Genomic DNA, 19432 nt, shown 5'->3' on the forward strand with positions numbered 1-19432 from the left:
GCCATCCAGCACCTATCTAACAACACACGTGTGTATGTGTGTGTCTTTTTCCAAAAATGGGAATCTTACCTCTTTGCAAACTTCTGCTTTTACTCTGTCTCATATATTCCCATGTGTTTTCTTCATAGTGCTCTCACCATCGGAAATCATACACACATTTGTTTCCTTGTGTGTCGACCATCTCCCCAACTAGAATATAAACACCCTGAAAGCAGGGACCTTTCTATCTTGTTGGTATGCCAGTACCCGTCATAGAATCTGGCATTGAGTTCATGTTTTGTCTACGGCCATACCACCCTGAACGCACCTGCTCTCATCTGATCCCGGAAGCTAAGCAGGGTCAGGCCTGGTTAGTACTTGGATGGGAGACCGCCTGGGAACACCAGGTGCTGTAGGCTTTGGAAAAAAAAAAAAAAAAAAAGCAAATCTTTGATCAATTTTTGTGAAATAAATGAGCAGATATATCTACAAGTGCTCTGAAGCAGATACATTCGTTTACTCATTCTCACATTCATTCTCTCATGCACTTGTGGACTCACATACTCATTCATTCATTCACTCATTTGTAGACTCTCAAAAGCCAGGGCCTCCTCTGGGGAAAAATCGATGATAGTTCTCAGTCTAAGAGTAGCTTGTGAAATCCTGAAAGGCTTCCTGTAAGTGGTGATGTTAGAGCTGGAGGGAGTATTTTTGGGTTGGGGAAAGGGGTGTCATATTACTTCTTTGGACACTTGTGCATTTTCACTTGATTTGTTCCCAAATGCATTGCTCTCACTAGCTTTGTAAACTACCACTGTTGTGAAGACCAGCCTGGCTACTATTTTATGACTGCAAAGCTCCTGAATGTTACAGACAATCTAAAGAGTACACAATAGATTCACCATGGCACAAAGTGGGCTAGTCATTTCTGTGTCGGGGGGAGCAAGAGCAGGTTCTAGGTTCATAGCAAAGTGCTGGTAGCTTCTGTTAAGTCTATAATTAAGTAACTCAGCCACCCATGTGATGGTCAGCCCATCTCAAATTCCTGATGACACAGCAATGCCAATGTCACAGCTGTAAGCATGAGTGAAGTGTCCCGAAGGAACAGTACTCAACATGTTTCTTAAAAGAGTTTGTTGCTGGGCGCGGTGGCTCACGTCTGTAATCCCAGCACTTTGGGAGGCTGAGGTGGGTGGATCACGAGGTCAGGAGATTAAGACCATCTTGGCTAACATGGTGAAACCCCGTCTCCACTAAAAATACAAAAAATTAGCTGGCTGTGGTGGCACACGCCTATAGTCCCAGCTACTCAGGAGGCTGAGGGAGGAGAATTACTTGAACCCGGAAGCCGGAGGTCACAGTGAGCCAAGATGCGCCTCAAAAAAAAAGAAAAAAATCTGAGTTTGTATTCTCTAGTTTTCTTTTTGGACAAGCCAAGCCAATAAGTATGGCAGCTACACCAATTCCTGGTACCAGTAAATATGCTTATACAACGTAATGAATGACATACCTGACAGAATCAAAGTTAGGAATGACAAATTTAATCTTTTCCCATTAGAGGCTGTTCCAGCCCTGGCATTACTGAGTTCTGGTGCTGAGGGAAGCTTAGAGAACAGGTTTAGGACAAAGAGCCAGGTGTTCCAAAGGTTATTCACATCTTCTTTGGGATGCCTTTCATAACAAAAATTACCATACTAATAAAGTTTCAATGTCTCAAATGCAGAAAAATACAAACATGCAAAAAATGCAAACAAAACAAAGTAAAAATCATGTCCATTTCTGAGAGCTCAGAGGTAATCAGCTTAATTTGATGCCTATTCTTTCATTGTATACACGTGTCGTTTTCCAAAAATAGGAGCCTTACCTCTTTGCAAACTTCTGTTTTCACCCAATAACACATTGTATACACCGTTTCATTTCTTTTGATCTATCGTGGTCTATGAGACTGTTTTTATTGGTTACTGATTATTCTATGATGAGGTGGCATCCTCCTTTATTTGAAAAAGCCCCTCTAGGGTGGAAGTTGCTTATCATCTCTCCCATGAAAGTACACGCCTAATGATTACTTCTGAGGCTAGGTATTGAGTCAAATGGTGTACAGCTTTAATTTATTTTAATTTTTTTATTGCATTTTAGGTTTTGGGGTACATGTGAAGAACATGCAAGATTGTTGCATAGGTACACACATGGCAGTGTGATTTGCTGCCTTCCTCCCCTTCACCTATATCTGGCATTTCTCCCCATGCTATCTCTCCCCAACTCCCCAACCCCCACTGTTCCTCCCCTATTTCCCTCCGACAGACCCCAGTGTGTGATGCTCCCCTCCCTGTGTCCATGTGTTCTCATTGTTCAACATCCGCCTATGAGTGAGAACATGCAGTGTTTGATTTTCTGTTCTTATGTCAGTTTACTGAGAATGATGGTTTTTTTTTGCCACTTTTTTTCACCAGCAAAATGGAGAAACTCTAGTAGTTCAAGCTGTGCAAATTGAAATAAAGGTTAATTTAAAGTGTGTGTGGGTGGACAGGGTGAGTGAAATATTGTGATTAGCTGTAAATACAAAAATTAAATGCTCTTTTCTTTGAATAGATCTGCAAGGGGGTCATTGTGACCTCAATTCTTTCTTCTAATGGAGAACAATAGAGGTATTCATCTGGGAAATAGCAGGTGGTGGAAACACCGGATTTCCCCTCCTTTCAGGATGCTTGGATTTATGCTTTTGTATGTGAAAATTTTTCCGAACTTTTAAGTGGACTTGGAAACCTTCTGCTTTACTTGAGAGATCCTCTCTGTAGGACTGGGTGTCTCCTAGACTTTACTGATATAATATACACCCCTTTATTCCCTTCATCTTCTCCAAAAAGAGAAATGGACACAGAGCCAAAGCAGTTCCTGGGCTATCAGCAGATGTGTCTTCTCCTGTTCCTCCTCCTCCTCCTCCTCCTACTCCTCCTTCTTTATTTTTTGAAATGGCCTCTCACCCTGTCACCCAGGCTGGAGTGCAATGATGCAATCTTGGCTCACTGCAATTCCCAGGTTCAAGTGATTCTCCTGCCTCAGGTTCCCAAGTAGCTGGGATTACAGGCAACTGCCGCCACGCCTGACTAATTTTTGTATTTTTAGTAGAGACGGTGTTTTGCCATCTTGGCCAGGCTGGTCTTGAACTCCTGACCTCAAATGATCCACCTGCCTCGGCCTCCCAAAGTGGTGGGATTACAGGCGTGAGCCACGGTGCCCGGCCCAGATGTATCTTCTTCACAGGACAGGCGTGTTCTTGAGGAGGGCTGGAAATGATTCCCAGCTACTATCCAGGATGAGTGGCTTCTATCAGCAGTCACAGTGAGATGCGGGGTTTTCAAGGCTATGAGGAGTTCACTCTCTCAACAACCATGTCCACCTTCAATAGTCAAAGGCAATTCCCTAGCAACCCTGTCTGATCACAGGATTTCCTCCCATTTATAGGATACACACTATATGGCAGGCAGTTTACATCCATCAACTTGCAAGGTAGACATTTGTGTCTCTATTTTGCAGTTGGAGAGATAGAAACTGGACGAGGTGGATGACTTGCCCAGGTTCACACATTTAGGAAGTGGAAGACACAGGATTCTGACTCAGCACTATCTGATTCCAGAGCCCCTAAACTCTTGTCTCTCTGCCTCATTGCCACTGTGGTTTGTTACTATTCCTGTAACTTTGAGTTCATCAGAGGTGGGTAGATTTTGACAAAGGAGTTGTTATTTTTCGTTGTCTGTGTTTTATGGCTCCAGCAATGCCATTTTTCTACCAATCATACATGTTAATGGTCTAAAAAACTCCACTTAACTCCAGCCTGAGTAGCAGAGTGAGACCTTGACTCTCTAAAAAAATAAAAAGTAAAAAATAAATCTGGGCTCTGGTTCTGGTTGCCATGATGAGAGGGACCTACTCATCCTTCAGCAATGAGCTCTGGACTCTCTGGAAACTTTTCCTGTTCCTCCCGTTCTCCCCTCCAGTTCTGGATCAGATGCCTTAGAACTCTACGTCTGTCACATGAGAGAAGTGACATAATGAAACGTTCAGCTTTGATGTCTGCCTCTCCCAGATACAAGAGCCTTCTTATCATCAGCGCTGTCTGCCTTGAGTGCCCAACAGGTGGGTCTGGGCTTATTTGGCACAGTGATTTTCAGCTTTTCACTTCCTGCATCTGTCTGTTTCACTCAACGCCCATTTCTGAGGCCATTTCTGAGGCCTCTTGGGTGCCGCGGATAACTAAGACAGAGTCCCCAACACGGAAGAGACTGTCTAATGGAGGCAGGCAGATAATAAACCTAAATATTTAAGAGCAAAAAGTGAAAGGGAGGGAACAAAAGCTACGTGGATCATCAACATGAATAAGTTTCAAAAATATATAATTCAGCTGGGCACGGTGGCTCAAGCCTGTAATCCCAACACTTTGGGAGGCTGAGGTGGGTGGATCACCTGAGGTTAGGAGTTTGAGACCAGCCTGGCCACCGTGACAAAACACCGTCTCTACTAAAAATACAAAAATCAGCATAGTGTGGCGGCATGTGCCTGGAATACTAGCTACAGGTATTGATCAAATTACCACCTATGCAACTTACAACCATTCGACTTTACGACCACAGTCGCTAGCTATGACTGCTCCGCGTCTGGCAGTGCAAACATTGCCCAGCTGGGCGTACGACAGTGTGGACCAGCTTCTGGCAGCACTACCATCTCTGCGTGCACCATTTCAATTGTACATATAGCCTACTCAACTTACGACCAAATCGTGTTACAGCCAGTCCGGGTCCCGACCGTGATCGTAAGTCGAGCACTAGCTGTACGTGGGAAGCTGAGGCAGGAGAATCGCTTGAACCTGGGAGGTTGCAGTGAGCCGACATCATGCCACCAGACTCCTAGACAACAGAGTGAGACTCTCTGTCTTAAAAAATATATATAATGCTTAACAAACAATAAAAGTCATGGAAGATACATCTACCTTGGTCTCATTTATATGAAGTTAAAAATGCTAAACAATACTGCATATTATTTAGTGTTACAAACCGATGCGTGATAAATACCAAATTGATGCCAATGGTTACCTCAAGGTGATAGAGAGGAACTCCTGTTGGGGAGAGGTGGATAGCGGGCTTCAATTGTATATATGACATCTTATTTCTCAGGGGAAGAGTGGGAGACATGTGAGTGTATGTGGCATTATTCTCTTTATATGTTTGTAATTACTAATATTTAACTTTAAAAGGTAGGCTCTAGGCTAAGCCCGATGGCTTACGCCTGTAATCCCAGCACTTTGGGAGGCCAGGGCTGGTGGATCATGAGATCAGGAGTTCAAGACCAGCCTGGCCAATGTAGTGAAACACTGTCTCTATTAAAAATGCAAAAAATTAGCCAGGCGTGGTGGCGTGCGCCTGTAATCCCAGCTACTCGAGAGGCTGAGGCAGGAGAATCACTTGAACCCAGGAGGTGGAGGTTGCAGTGAATGGAGATTATGCCACTGCACTCCAGCCTGTGACAGTGCAAGACTCCATCTGAAAAAAGAAAAAAGGTAGGCTCTAAACAAATATATACAAATATACACATGTACGTAGTCTCATTTTGTGTTTTAACATGGTTTTATGTTCATGGTGGAGAAAAGGTGGGAGGAAATATTAGCTTAGACCATATTATCCTTTTTTTGGGTTGAAAATGGTCAAATATCAGTAATTTTTCATTTTGATATTCAACCTAATACATCAAAATGGAAACAATCATTATCTCTGCGAGTGCAAGTATGGGTAATTGTGTTTTCTTTTTAAATTTTTAATATCTTTTTCGGTTTTCTATCATGAACATGTATTTTTCTTCTTTTTGAGATGGAGTCTCTCTCTCAGGCTCAGACTGGAGGTCAACGGCTCAATCTCAATCTCACTGCAACCTCCGCCTCCCAGGCGATTCTCCTGCCTCAGACTCCAGAGTAGCTGGGACTACAGACACACATCACAACACCTGGCTAATTTTTGTATTTTTAGTAGAGAGGGAGTTTTACCATGTTGCCCAGGCTGGTCTTGAACTCCTGACCTTAGGTGATCCACCTGCCTGGACCTCCCAAAGTGCTGGGATTGTAGGCATAAGTCACTGCTCCCAGCCAACATGGATTTTACCTATCAGAAAAATATCCCTGTATATTATTTGAGAGAACAGAGAGAAAGTTGTTGGGCCCACCCTGAGGATGGGACTTCATGTTCAGCAGTGTGGGATGATGAGGGGACAGAGGGCTGTGTTCGAGTTCCTGCTCTGCTAGTAATCAGCTGATGTGACCAACAGATCACATACACTTAACCCTCTTGTGGGCCTCAATCCCTCCCTCTACGAAACAGCAGAGTTGGAACAGGATCATTTCCAATGTGCTTTTTGGTTCTATAAGCCATTTCTGTTCTAAGCCGAGTCTATTCCCTTAGATGTGGGGGAAAGTTGAGTTGAAAAGGGCTCACCTCCGCATCACAAAAGGTCTTTCTGCTGCCCCCTCGTGTGCCGGGCAGAACAGGCTTCCACTTCCCTTCACCTCCCTGGTGAGTTCATTTGGGCCCCAGGGTGGGGTTCTGGCACAGGTGCTGATGATGCAGCTGTAGGTAATGAGTTTACACAGGATGACGATGACTGCAAATACTGTGGGTCATTAGAGACACAAAGATGTTGCTATGGAGCTGTAAAAGATAAATCCTGTAGCTCGAGGTCCAGCAAGTGCACTGAATGAGCATGAGGAACAAGAGGAGTCCTCCACTGCCACTCTACGACCATATTTTCCCCATTAAAGGCCACTGATGAAATGGATCAAGTGAGGGTCACATACAAACAATAGCTGATTTTTTTTTTTTTCGAGACGGAGTCTCGCTCCATCTCCCAGACTGGAGTGCAGTGGCATGATCTTGGTTCACTGCAATCTCTGCTTCCCAGGTTCAAGCAGTTCTTGTGCCTCGTAGCTGATGTTTTATTGTCCTTGAGAGCAATGCAGAATGTTCTGTTTCTAAAGGTTTCTAGCAATCTTTTTTAAAAATTATTTATTTATTTATTTGAGAGAGTCTCATTCTGTCACCTAGGCTGGGGTGCAGTGGTGCGATCTCAGCTCACTGCAAAATCTGCTTCCCAGGTTCATGTGATTCTCCTGCCTCAGCCTCCCAAGTAGCTGGGATTACAGGCGTCTGTCACTATGCCCAGCTAATTTTTGTATTTTTAGTAGAGACAGGGTTTCGCCACGTTGGCCAGGCTGGTCTCAAGCGGCTGGCCTCAGGTGATCCGCCCACCTCAGCCTCCCAAAGTGCTGGGATTACAGGCATGAGTTATCGTGCCCGGCCAGGTTTCCAGCAATTTGTAGTGGCTAGGAAAAGGAATGATGAAGGATATTAAACTCTTCATTTTACACATATGAATAATTTAGTATATATAATATAGTTTGGTCTTACAGCCATTTAGGAGAAAGTAGAGAGAGAGAATGGGCAGTGGTGACGAAGGAAAAAAGCACCCAGAAGTTAAGGGAAAGAGGAGGAGGGAAACTAATACTCATGGTGCCAGGCCCTTTACTGGAGCTGTGATATCAACACCTTACAACAACCCGGAGAAGAAGCCCAGCTGCTCTCATTTTTCCACACGAAGAAACTAGAGCTTGGAAAGGTTCTGGAAAACACCACTGGCCACACAGCTTGTAAGAAATGGGATTTGGACTCAATTCTGTCTGACCACTCCAAAACTGGTTGTTTTATTTTTTATTTTGGTCCACCCAATGCTAAGTGGATGAGACAAAAGGAGCACTGGAAATGCAGAGGAAGAGGATGAAGTTGGAGAGGGAAAGTGGGACAGACAGAGGTCCCCGGAGGATGACCAATTGCCACCAAGAACCGGAACCACAAGCAGAAAGAGACGGAGGAGCCTGGGAGTGGTGGCTCACGCCTGTAATTCCAGCATTTTGGGAGGTTGAGGCAAGTGGATCACCTGAGGTCAGGAGTTCAAGACCTGGCTGGCCAACACGGTGAAACCCGATCTCTACTAAAAATACACACATAAAAATTAGCCAGGCGTGGTGGCATGTGCCTGTAGTCCCAGCTACTTGGAGGCTGAGGTAGGAGAATCACTTGAGCCCAGGAAGCAGAGGTTGTGGTAAGCTGAGATTGTGCCACCGTACTCTAGCCTGGGTGACAGAGTAGGACTCCATCTTAAAAAAAAAAAAAAGAGAGAGAGACATGGGAGTCACAGAACTCCACGTATGTGTGCGTGTATATGCAAACACACATGCCCTCAATATCACTAACTCCATCGCCACCACCACCATCATCTAAGCATAAGCAGAAACACAGGATGACTGAAAGAGAGAAAAAAAGACATTTGTTGAGTAACTTTCTTCCCTGTGGCCTACTGGGATACTGTCATAAGCGGTAGCTCTGTGTCCCCACCCAAATCTCATCTTGAATTGTAATCCCCATAATCCCCATGTGTTGAAGGAGGGACCTGGTGGGAGGTGATTGGATTGTGGGAGCAGTGTCCCTCATGCTGTTCTCATGATAGTGAGGAGTTCTCACACGAACTGATGGTTTTATAAATATCTGACAGTTCCTCCTTTGCACACTTGCTCTCTTTCACCTACCACCACCTAAGATGTGCCTCTTCCCCTTCTGCCATGATTGTAAGTTTCCTGAGGCCTCATAAGCCGTGCAGAACTTGCAGAACTGTGATCAATTAAACCTCTTTTCTTTAAAAATTACCCAATCTTGGGCAGTTCTTTATAGCAGTATGAGAATGGACTAATACAGTAATCAAACCATGTTGCATTTTCCCAACATTAGGAACAAATGATGAAATAAAAGGCCTGGCCTTGGCTGGGCACAGTGGCTCATGCCTGCAATCCCTGTACTTTTGGAGGCCAAGGTAGGAGAATCACTTGAGGCCAGGAGTTTGAGATCAGCCTAGGCAATACAGTGAGACTCCATCTCTACAAAAAATAAAAAATAAAAAAATCAGTCAGGTGTGGTGATGTACACCTGTAATCCCAGCCTGTTGGGAAGCTGAAGTGGGGGTATTGCTTGAGCCCAGGAGGTCAAGGCTGCAGTGAGCCGTAATCATGCCACTGCACTCCAACCTGGGAGATAGAGCAAAACCGTGTCTCTAAAATAAAATAAAGTAAAATAAAATGAAATAAAGACCTGTCTTTTGTACTAGACACTGCCCTCCCTGAATTTATCCTTCTTACAAGTTCTGCCAGCTAACCACTTGCGCTGAGCACCCCATCCCCTAACTGTGCCAAGTCCGCTTGTGGAGTAGGTTTGGGTGGTGAGGCGAGGGGATGTTTTTTGTCCTATTATTTGATGCCTACGTATGTCCCCTGTGCCCAACAAATAGAGTGAAATATTATGAATTCAAATTCTAGTAATCCTGGCTGGGCACAGTGATTCACACCTTGTAATCCCAGCACTTTGGGATGCCGAGGTGGGCAGATCACGTGAGGTTAGGAGTTCGAGACCAGCCTGGTCAACATGGTGAAATACCATCTCTACTAAAAATACAAAAATCAGCTGGGCATGGTGGCACATGCCTGTAATCCCAGCTACTTGGGAGGCTGAGGCAGGAGGATCGCATGAGCCAGGAAGTGGAGGTTGCAGTGAGCCGAGATCGTGTCATTGCACTACAGCCTGAGCAACAAGAGTGAGGCTTCATCTCAAAACACAAGAACAAAAACAAAAAACCCCACCAAATTCTAGTAATTCTTAATCTGCTACAGTTTGGACATGGCTGATTCGATATTTAATTTTGCTTAAAGAGCCCTGTCTCAGAAGAAGAGCAAATTAAGAATAAAAATCAAGATTGATTAGAGAGAGGTTGATATGGTGAGAAGGGCAGGAGAGCAAATGCTGAGAACTCTTAAAGACTTTAAAAATGTCTGCTTCTGGCCAGGTGCGGTGGCTCACGCCTGTAATCCCAGCACTTTGGGAGGCCAAGGTGGGCGGATCACGAGGTCAAGAGATCGAGACCATCCTAGCCAACGTGGTGAAATCCCGTCTCTACTAAAAACACAAAAATTAGCTGAGCGTGGTGGTGTGCGCTTGTAGTTCTAGCTACTCAGGTGGCTGAGGTAAGGGAATTGCTTGAACCCAGGAGGCGAAGGTTGCAGTGAGCCGAGATCACGCTACTATATTCCAGCCTGGCGACAGAGCAAGACTCTGTCTCAAAAAAAAAAAAAAAAAAAAATAGAAAAGGTCTTTTCTAGGGGAAAGCTTCATGCTTAGTGCAAATTCCTTTTAGCTGATAAAGTAGATCCTAAGAGAACTCTATAGGGCTTCAATGTGGGGGAAAGAATAGATTTTGTTAGTCTGGTAAAAATAATTTTTTTGGCCAGGTGTGGTGGCTGATGCTTATAATCCCGGCACATTGGGAGGCCGAGATGGGAGGGTTGTCTGAGTCTAGGAGTTTAAGACTAACCTGGGCAACACAGTAAAACCTCATCTCAAAAAAAGAAAAATTAATAATTTTATTAATTTTGCTGGGTGTGGTGGCTCATGCCTGTAATCCCAGCACTTTGGGAGGCTGAGGCAGGCGAATCACCTGAGGTCAGGAGTTCAAGACCAGCCTGGCCAACATGGTGAAACCCTGCCTCTACTAAAAACACAAAAAGTTAGCTGTACATGATGGCAGGTGCCTTTAATCCCAGCTACTCGGGAGGCTGAGGCAGGAGAATCACTTGAACCCAGCAGGCGGAGGTGGCAGTGAGCCAAGATCGTGCCACTGCAGTCCAGCCTGGGCAAAAGAGCGAAAATGCTGTCTCTAATAATAATAATAATAGTAATTTTATTAATTTTAGTGATACACACAATACATGAATGCAATACCCTTATTTAAAAATACATGTGACAGGCCAGGCGCGGTGGCTCAAGCCTGTAATCCCAGCACTTTGGGAGGCCGAGGCGGGTGGATCACGAGGTCAAGAGATCAAGACCATCCTGGTCAACATGGTGAAACCCCGTCTCTACTAAAAATACAAAAAATTAGCTGGGCATGGTGGTGCGTGCCTGTAATCCCAGCTACTCAGGAGGCTGAGGCAGGAGAATTGCCTGAACCCAGGAGGCGGAGGTTGCGGTGAGCCGAGATCACGCCATTGCACTCCAGCCTGGGTAACAAGAGCGAAACTCTGTCTCAAAAAAAAAAAAAAAATACATGTGAAATAAGGATAAAGTCACTTTCACTCTTTTCTTTCTCCTTATTCCGATCCATTTGATATATATCTTTTCAGAACATCTTCCACATATCTAAGTATGCAGATAGAGGCGAGAAGATTGCTTGAGTCCAGGAGTTCGAGGCTGTAATGAGCCATAGTTGCCTCACTGCACTCCAGACTGGGTAGCAGAGTGACAGCCTGTTTCAAAAAAAAAAAAAAAAAAAAAAAAAGTACACACGTATACTTGCAGAAAACTTGTAATTCTTCTGTTGTGTTTTATGTTGTTGAGTTTTACATAAAGGCTGCACTGGGTGGATCATTCTGTCTCATGATTCATTTGACCACATGCCCAGGAGAGCTAATGATGTGAGACCATGTAGACTGACCTCATTTTCCACCATCTCATTCTTTTTTTTATTTTTGCTTTTTATTTTACTTGAAGTTCTGGGATACGTGTGCAGAACATGCAGGTTTATTACATAGGTATACACGTGCAGTGGTGGTTTGCTGCACCTGTCAACCTGTCATCTATCCACCACCTCATTCTTTTAAGCTACTGTATAGTATGTTCCAGAATTTAAGAAGCCATTTTCCTATTGATGGATATTTAGGTTGTTTCTAGTTATTTGTTTTTACACACTATCGTGCCTTAGACATCCTTCTGAGGCAGGATAAGTAAGGTTAGGAGGCCATGTTGACTTGTCCCCTTGTGTGAAGGTCCGAGGGCTCCTTCCCTTTCCTTTGCACCCTCTTGCACCAACACCTAACTTTTCTGCAAGATAAGCGGTACCACTGGATACCAGCAGACCAGGTTACAAGTTCCTGCTATTTGTCCCAGACAGCCCTGAAAAAAGAACAAAAAGCCCCTATTCTTCTTGTAGCTTCCCCAATTTCCAGCCAATCAGCTCCCAAATCCAAGAAGCTATTAGCTGCAAATGCTGCCCTGGGGGAGCTAGGGACTTCTCCAGGGTCCCACATGGACAGCTAGGCTGGAGGTTTAGCTTAGAGTGACCTTTTCCTCATTTTAAGGGTAAAAAAAAAGGCCAGTCACAGTGCCTCACACTTATAACCTGAACACATTGGCAAACTGAAGCAGGAGCAGCCTGGGCAACATAATAAGATCCCGTCTCTATAAAAATTAAGAAGAAAATTAGCCTGGCCTGGTGGCATGTGCCTGCAATCCCAGCTGCTCGGGAGGCTGAGGCAGGAGAATCTCTTGAAACCGGGAAGCGGAGGTTGCAGTGAGCTGAGATCAGAATGAGACTCCATCTCAAAAAAAAAAAAAAAAAAAAAAAGCCGGGTACAGTGCTCACACCTGTAATCCCAGCACTTTGGGAGGCTGAGGCAGGTGGATCACTCTGTCACCTGACATGGAGTCTTGCTCTGCCACCAGGCTGGAGTGCAAGGGTGCGATCTCAGTTTACTGCAACCTCCGCCTCCTGAGTTTGAGACCAGCCTGACCGACATGGAGAAACCCCCTCTCTACTAAAAAAAAAAAATAATAATACAAAATTACTGGTGTGGTGGCACATGCCTGTAACTCAGCTACTCCGGAATCTGAGGCAGGAAAATCGTTTGAATCTGGGAGGTGAAGGTTGCCATGAACTGAGCTCCTGCCATTGGACCCCAGCCTGGACAAGAGTGAAACTCCGTCTCAAAAAAAAGTTACTAAATACAGTCCAAATTGCCCTGTAAAGTGGCTGGATGAACTTACCTCCCAACAGCAGTGTTCAAGAGTTCGCATTTTCCCACATTCTTGATGGTATGTTCTTGAAAGTCCTAAAACTGCGTTTCTTCACTAAAAGTCTGTTAGTCACACATTTTACTAATTTGTACTGCCATCCAATGAGGTTTGATTTTTTTTTTTTTTCTGGGACAGGGTCTTGCTGTCACCCAGGCTGGAGTGCAGTGGCACAATCACAGCTCACTGCAGCCTCAAATTCCCAGGCGCAAGTGATCCTGCAGCTTCAGCCTCCCAAGTAGCTGGAACTACAGGTGTGCATCACCACGCCCAGCTAATTACTTTTTTTTTTTTTTTTTTTTTTTTGTAGAGATGGGAAATCTCACCTTGTTGCCTAGGCTGATCTTGAACTCCTGGGCTCAAGCGATATTCCCACTTCAGCCTCCCAAAGTGCTGGGATTACAGGCATGAGCCACTGTGCAAGCCAATGATTTTTTTTTTTTTTTTTTTTGAGACGAAGTCTTGCTTTGTCACCAGGCTGGAGTGCAATGGTACGATCTCAGCTCACTGCAACCTCTGCCTCCCAGGTTCAAGCCATTCTCCTGCCTCAGCCTCCCAAGTAGCTGGGACTACAAGTGCATACCACCATGCCCAGCTAATTTTTGTATTTTTAGTAGAGACGGGGTTTCACCATGTTGGCCAGGAAGGTCTCCATCTCTTGACCTTGTGATCCCCCTACCTTGACCTCTCAAAGCGCTGGGATTACAGGCATGCACCGCCTTGCCCGGCCTCCAGTGATTCTTATAATTAACTCTAGTGAAGTGGGCGGAGCATTCATTTTATTCACAAGTACTATACTCCTTCCCTTTGGCCTTTAAATATAATTCATAGGCAGCATTGATTTGCGCTTAAAGACATTGTCTAACCCAGGTCTCTTCTGAGAGAAGAGAAATTATCCCATTCAAAATCCATGTGTAGGCTAAAAGGCTAAGGGTTTATGCAAGAAAAAAAAATACATATATATATATATATATGTATATATATATATTTTTTTTTGAGACAGACTTTTGTTTTTGTTGCCCAGACTGGAGTGCAATGGTGTGATCTTGGCTCACTGCAACCTTTGCCTCCCGGGTTCAAGTGATTCTCCTGCCTCAGCCTCCTGAGTAGCTGAGACATGCCACCATGCCCAGCTAACTTTTATATTTTTAGTAGAGACGGGGTTTCACCATGTTTGCCAGGATGGTCTCTATCTCCCAAGTTCGTGATCTGCTGCCCTTGGCCTCCCAAAGTGCTGGGATTACAGGTATAAGACACCACACCCCACCAATACCTCATGTTCTTATAAGTGGGAGCTAAACATTGGATACACATGGACACAAAGATGGGAACAGCAGACTCTGGGGAATACAAGAGTATTCTGATTGTGTACTTTGCTCACTACCTGGGTGACAGATTCATTTGTACTCCAGACCTCAGCATCACGCAATATAGCTTTGTAAGAAACCTGCACGTGTACACGCTGATTCTAAAATAAAAGTTGAAAACAAAAGAGAGACAAACAGAGGTTCAGAAGTCAAATAATTTGCCTAAGGTGAAATGGGGATGAAAATGCAGGCCAATCCGGCTTTAAATATTTGTGATCCACTTTAATGCAGAGAAAGGTAAACAGAAAATCAATCATGACACGAGACAACAGAGATGGTAGAAAGACAGCAACCAGTAAGGGTTGTGTAAGATAATAATGGCATTAATGTATGTATTATGTAGAACGCACTGCGGTTTATGGAAAATCACATATGCAGAGGTTAAGAGCACACACCCTGGAGCCAGATGGCTTGGCTGCAAATCTGGCTCTGCCACGTACTAACTATGTGACTTTGGACAAGTTACTGAACTTCTCTGTGCCTTGGTTTTCTCACCTATAAAGTGGCGATGAGTAGTACATTTTTCTTTTTTAAAAAAATTTCTTGGCTGGGTGCGGTGGCTCATGCCTGTAATCTCAGCACTTTGGGGGGCCAAGGCAGGCGGATCACAAGGTCAGGAGTTGGGGACCATCCTGACCAACATGGTGAAACCCCGTCTCAAAAAAAAAAAAAAAAAGAAGATAGTATTTGTAGTGCATGGCACATAGTAAACACCATAAAGTCTTGTGATTATAATTGTGTTTGGTGTTCACTGTCATTATTCCCATCTTACAGGTGAAGAAACGGAAGCTAAGAGGTTCACCAACTAACCCAAAGTCAAGGAGTCAGTCACTGACACACCTGGACCAGAACCTAGGTCTCTGCCACCCTGTCTAGGGAGTTTTTCATTCCCAACACCGCCTCCCAGTTTTACTAAATGTGAGCTGAGGGGTCAGTGGAGGCCTCGGATGTCTGTGCAGAAAAGGGCCAGGCCAGTGACAATGCACGCTCTCTCTTTCTGAGAACAAAGGAAGAATTTGTAGAGGAGGAATTTCAGAAACCGTGAAATGTGAAACAGCCCATGATTTAGTGCAATTTTGTGAACTTTTGCGAACTCTGTTTTGTGAACTTTTACTCACCTGTGATATCTGCCTTTCCAATCTGCACTTCTTCTCCATTCCAGCCCAAGTCGTCACCATCACGTATCTTTGGACACCTACAGGAGCCTCCTACCTTGCATTCTCCCTTCAACCTGATGTGGGACAGGTAAGTCCCCAATTGGGTTTAGTCTGGGAGGGTTCTTGGCTTCACCCAGGAAAGAATTCAAGGGCAAGCCAGTGATGAGAGAAAGCAACTTTTTTTTTTTTTTTGAGACAGTCTTGTTGTCATCAGGCTGGAGTGCAATGGTGCAATCTTGGCTCACTGCAACCTCCGCCTCTGGGTCCAAGCGATTCTCCTGCCTCAGCCTCCCAAGTAACTGGAATTATAGGCATCTGCCACCACATCCAGCTAATTTTTGTGTTTTTAGTAGAGACGGGGTTTCACCATGTCGGTCAGGCTGTTCTTGAACTCCTGACCTAAGGTGATCCACCCGCCTCGGCTTCCCACAGTGTTGGGATTACAGGTGTGAGCGACCGAGCTCGGCCGCCATTTGCATTTTTCACTCCACTTTTCACCTTCCCCAGACACACTGTGCTCCTTGATAGCATTTGTCATGCAGTATTGTAACGGCTTTGTCTTTGCCTGTATCCCCCACTGGACTCTGGGCTCCTTGACGGCAATCATTAGGTCTCTCTGGTTGGGTGTTATACCTGACACCCAGCACAGGAAATGAGAGTTATGTTATTTACATATTGATGATAGAGATGCTAGCTGAAATTGAGAAAGTGGAGGCTATTGCCAAACGGGAACTTGTAGGCAGAGTGAGAGAATAAGATTTTTTTTTGAAATGGAATTTTGCTGTTGTTACCCAGGCTGCGGTGCAATGGTGTGATTTTGGCTCTCTGCAACCTCCATCTCCCGGATTCAAGCGATTCTCCTGCCTCAGCCTCCTGAGTAGCTGATTACAGGCATGTGCCAACACGCCCAGCTAATTTTGTAGAGGCGGGGTTTTTCCATGTTGGTTAAGCTGGTCTCGAACTCCCGCCCTCAGGTGATCTGCCGGCCTCAGCCTCCGGAAGTACTGGGATTACAGGTGTGAGCCACCGTGCCGGGCCGAGAATAAGATGATTAAGGGCAAAAACATTGGAAACATTCCCAGGGATGGTAAGATTGGTTAAAGAACCAAAAGGAGAAGAAGGAAGTGGCATTACTATGGGAAAAGAGAGGGTTAAAAAGAAAGAAATAGGATGAGGGAGCAGAGGGGACCACTACTGGAGGGAGGTTCCAGAACAGGGGGATATGGATTAGGCTGACCAATCATCCTGGTTTTCCTAGGACTGTCTCAGTTTTGTTTTATTGTATTTTTTTGAGACGGAGTTTCACTTTTGTTGCCCAGGCTGGAGTACAATGGCACGATCGCGGGTCACTGCAACCTCCACATCCCGGTTCCAGCAATTCTCCTGCCTCAGCCTCCGGAGTAGCTGGGACTACAGGCGCCCACCACCACACCCGGCTAATTTTTTGCATTTTTAGTAGAGATGGGGTTTCACTATGTTGGTCAGACTGGTTTCGAACTCCTGACCTCAGGTGATCTGCCTCGGCCTCCCACAGTGTCGGGATTACAGGCGTGAGCCACCGCACCCCGCCTGTCTCAGTTTTAAAACGTAAAGTCCTGCATCCCAAGAAAACCCTTAGTCCAGGCAAACCCAGGTGGGTCCCTCTAGGATAGAATCAGGATTTCCAGTGTTCTTGGACAGAAGGGCGGCCTCTCCCTTGCGTTATGAAGGAAAGCGGAGAGATGAAGGGCAGGATGAAATAAACAAGTGTGCGGGCTTTGGAGCCGGGGCAAAGCACTGCCTCTTAGCTTTGTCATCTTGAAATTAACCTCTCAGATTCAGTTTCCTGTAACGTGGGGATAATTAAACAAGAATGAGCCGTCTGAAACTGCCTCTCCAAGTAGTAGGCTACAAGAGTTTAAATGGTTTTTATTCATCTCCTGTCCTAACTTCTGCCGCTGCTCTGTGTTCCACTCTTCTATCATCTTTAATTTCTCTCCTTGACTTTTTCTATGCTTTGTTCGCTCCAGTCCCTCCCCTGTCGCTCCTGCCACTTACATTGAGTACCGCCCACCGCTAGAGGGCGAAATAGAACAAACCAAGATGGGTGTCCCTCTAGCTCTCAATGGCATCTGCTCGCCGAGCCCCCGCGAAGGAGGCGGGGATTCTACCACGTGACCGTGGTGCCGGGCACCGGCGCAGGCGCTGTGGCAGCGTCGTCGTCGCCGGGGTCTGTCGCTCGCACTGTTTTGCCTTCTGGACACCTGAGGCGGCCGCCGGTGGGTCCTGCGGCTTTCCTTTCCGCCGCTGGGGACTGCTGGCCATGTCCCGAAAGCAGGCGGCAAAGAGCCGGCCGGGCAGCGGCAGCCGGAAAGCCGAGGCCGAGCGCAAGCGGGACGAGCGGGCGACGCGCCGGGCCCTGGCCAAGGAGCGGCGGAACCGGCCGGAGTCCGGCGGCGGCGGCGGCTGCGAGGAGGAGTTCGTCAGCTTCGCCAACCAGCTGCAGGCCCTGGGGCTGAAGCTGCGGGAGGTGCCGGGGGACGGGTGAGGCGGGCCGGGAGCTAGGGAGGCGGCGCCGGGGGACGCGCCGGGCTCGGCTTGGCCACCGTCGCCCGCTCGGGTCCATCCATCCATTCATTCGGGCGGCCCGGGCGCCTCCCGCGAGCCAGCCACGCTCCGAGGCCAGGGCGTCCAGCTGCGAGCGAGGCGGACAAGCCCCTCGCTCCGAGGCACTCGCTGGGATCCCAGAGGGTCCTAATCGTGGCAGACGCCGCGAGCGAAATAGAAAGTGGGTCCTAAGAGCGTATGCCGGAGCGGGGCCACTGGATTGCGGCCAGGAAGGGCTCTCTGAAAGGTGACATTTAAGCTGAGTTCTGAAGGAATGAGATGGAGCCAGGCATTGGAAAAACAGTCATCATGACGATAAGATCACTCGAAGGAGAAGTAAGCCCCTCCTGGTAGAACGCCCTGACTCCTTTGAGTCCTTGTTGGTTGTGTGTTGCCTCCATTTACATTTGTGAAATTAGGTGTGTGAGGGCCTGTTGTTTACTGAACTGAAGGCAGCTTCTCTAATTCCTGCTTCCATGGGCCTCAGTTTCTCTCTAAGCAAAGGTACTTACCCAGGCTTTCTTGGGACTTAGACCGAATCCAGATCCAGCTTTCTTTAGCGAACGCAGAGGGAGAAGGTGGGGAGGAGGAAAATTAGCTTCAAGAAAGGGGATATGGCTCCAGGAACATGGACGGAAGAAGGGAAAGGGCCAGAAAGAGGGGAGAACAGTTAGGATCCCCATTGCAGGGGCAGGTAAAAGGGGATCTGATTGTCAGATGTGTCAGTTTGGAAGAGAGTGTTAATAACAACCTAGCTTTTGTTTTTTTCCTCCCCATATCTGAGTGCTCAGGTCCAGCAGAAGGAAGACTGAAATGAAATTAAAGACCGTAAGGAACTGCCTTAGTTCATTATTATTATTATTATTTTATAGAGACGGGGATCGTTGCCTAGGCTGGTCTCGAACTCCTGGCTTCAAGCGATCCTCCTGCCTTGGCCTCCCAAAGTGCTGGTATTACAGGCATGAGCTGCCACCCACCGGCCAGGAATGGCTTTAGATATTAACTGCGGAAGAAAGTGTTCTTAAAAATTTCACATTACATTGCAGCTTATTGGTTAAGACTGTGAACTGATCCTAATGTAACTTCCCCACCTTTCCAATATATGCTCATTGCTTCAGGCAAATTGGATTTCTTTTTGCTCACAAAGAATTCACCACACTGCTGCGTTGCTGTTTTTGCTTAAGATGCAATTGGAGCTTGATTGCATTTATTCGCCATCACCTGGCATAGCGCTTGGTACATAGAAGGCAGTCAGTACATTTTTGCTAAATGAAATATAAAAATAGTTCATGCGCAGTGGCTCACGCCTGTAATCTCAGCACTTTGGGAGGCCGAGGCAGGGGGATCACGAGGTCAAGAGATGGAGACCATCCTGGTCAGCATAGTGAAACCCTGTCTCTACTAAAAATACAAAAATTAG

The 19432-nt window shown here is 46.0% G+C and overlaps 1 protein-coding gene and 1 non-coding gene across 3 annotated transcripts in view; both read left to right on the forward strand.

The window, feature by feature from the left end:
- Positions 1-279: 279 nt before the first annotated feature.
- Positions 280-398, forward strand: LOC116566684. Its single transcript, XR_004275967.1, has one exon. It is a non-coding gene; the product is annotated as a 5S ribosomal RNA (ribosomal RNA).
- A 17292-nt stretch (positions 399-17690) lies between these two features.
- OTUD3 (OTU deubiquitinase 3) overlaps positions 17691-19432 on the forward strand; it is a 29945-nt gene continuing 28203 nt past the window's right edge. For both annotated transcript variants that reach the window (XM_032300655.1, XM_032300656.1), the window contains exon 1: positions 17691-17949. In XM_032300655.1, the coding sequence (XP_032156546.1) occupies positions 17729-17949 (221 nt within the window). In that variant the 5' untranslated portion in view covers positions 17691-17728. The remainder of the gene's footprint in view (positions 17950-19432) is intronic.

The sequence above is a fragment of the Sapajus apella genome, unplaced genomic scaffold (genome assembly GCF_009761245.1).
Source record: "Sapajus apella isolate SASKATOON/1434 unplaced genomic scaffold, GSC_monkey_1.0 scaffold43, whole genome shotgun sequence".
Classification (NCBI taxonomy): Eukaryota; Metazoa; Chordata; class Mammalia; order Primates; family Cebidae; genus Sapajus; species Sapajus apella.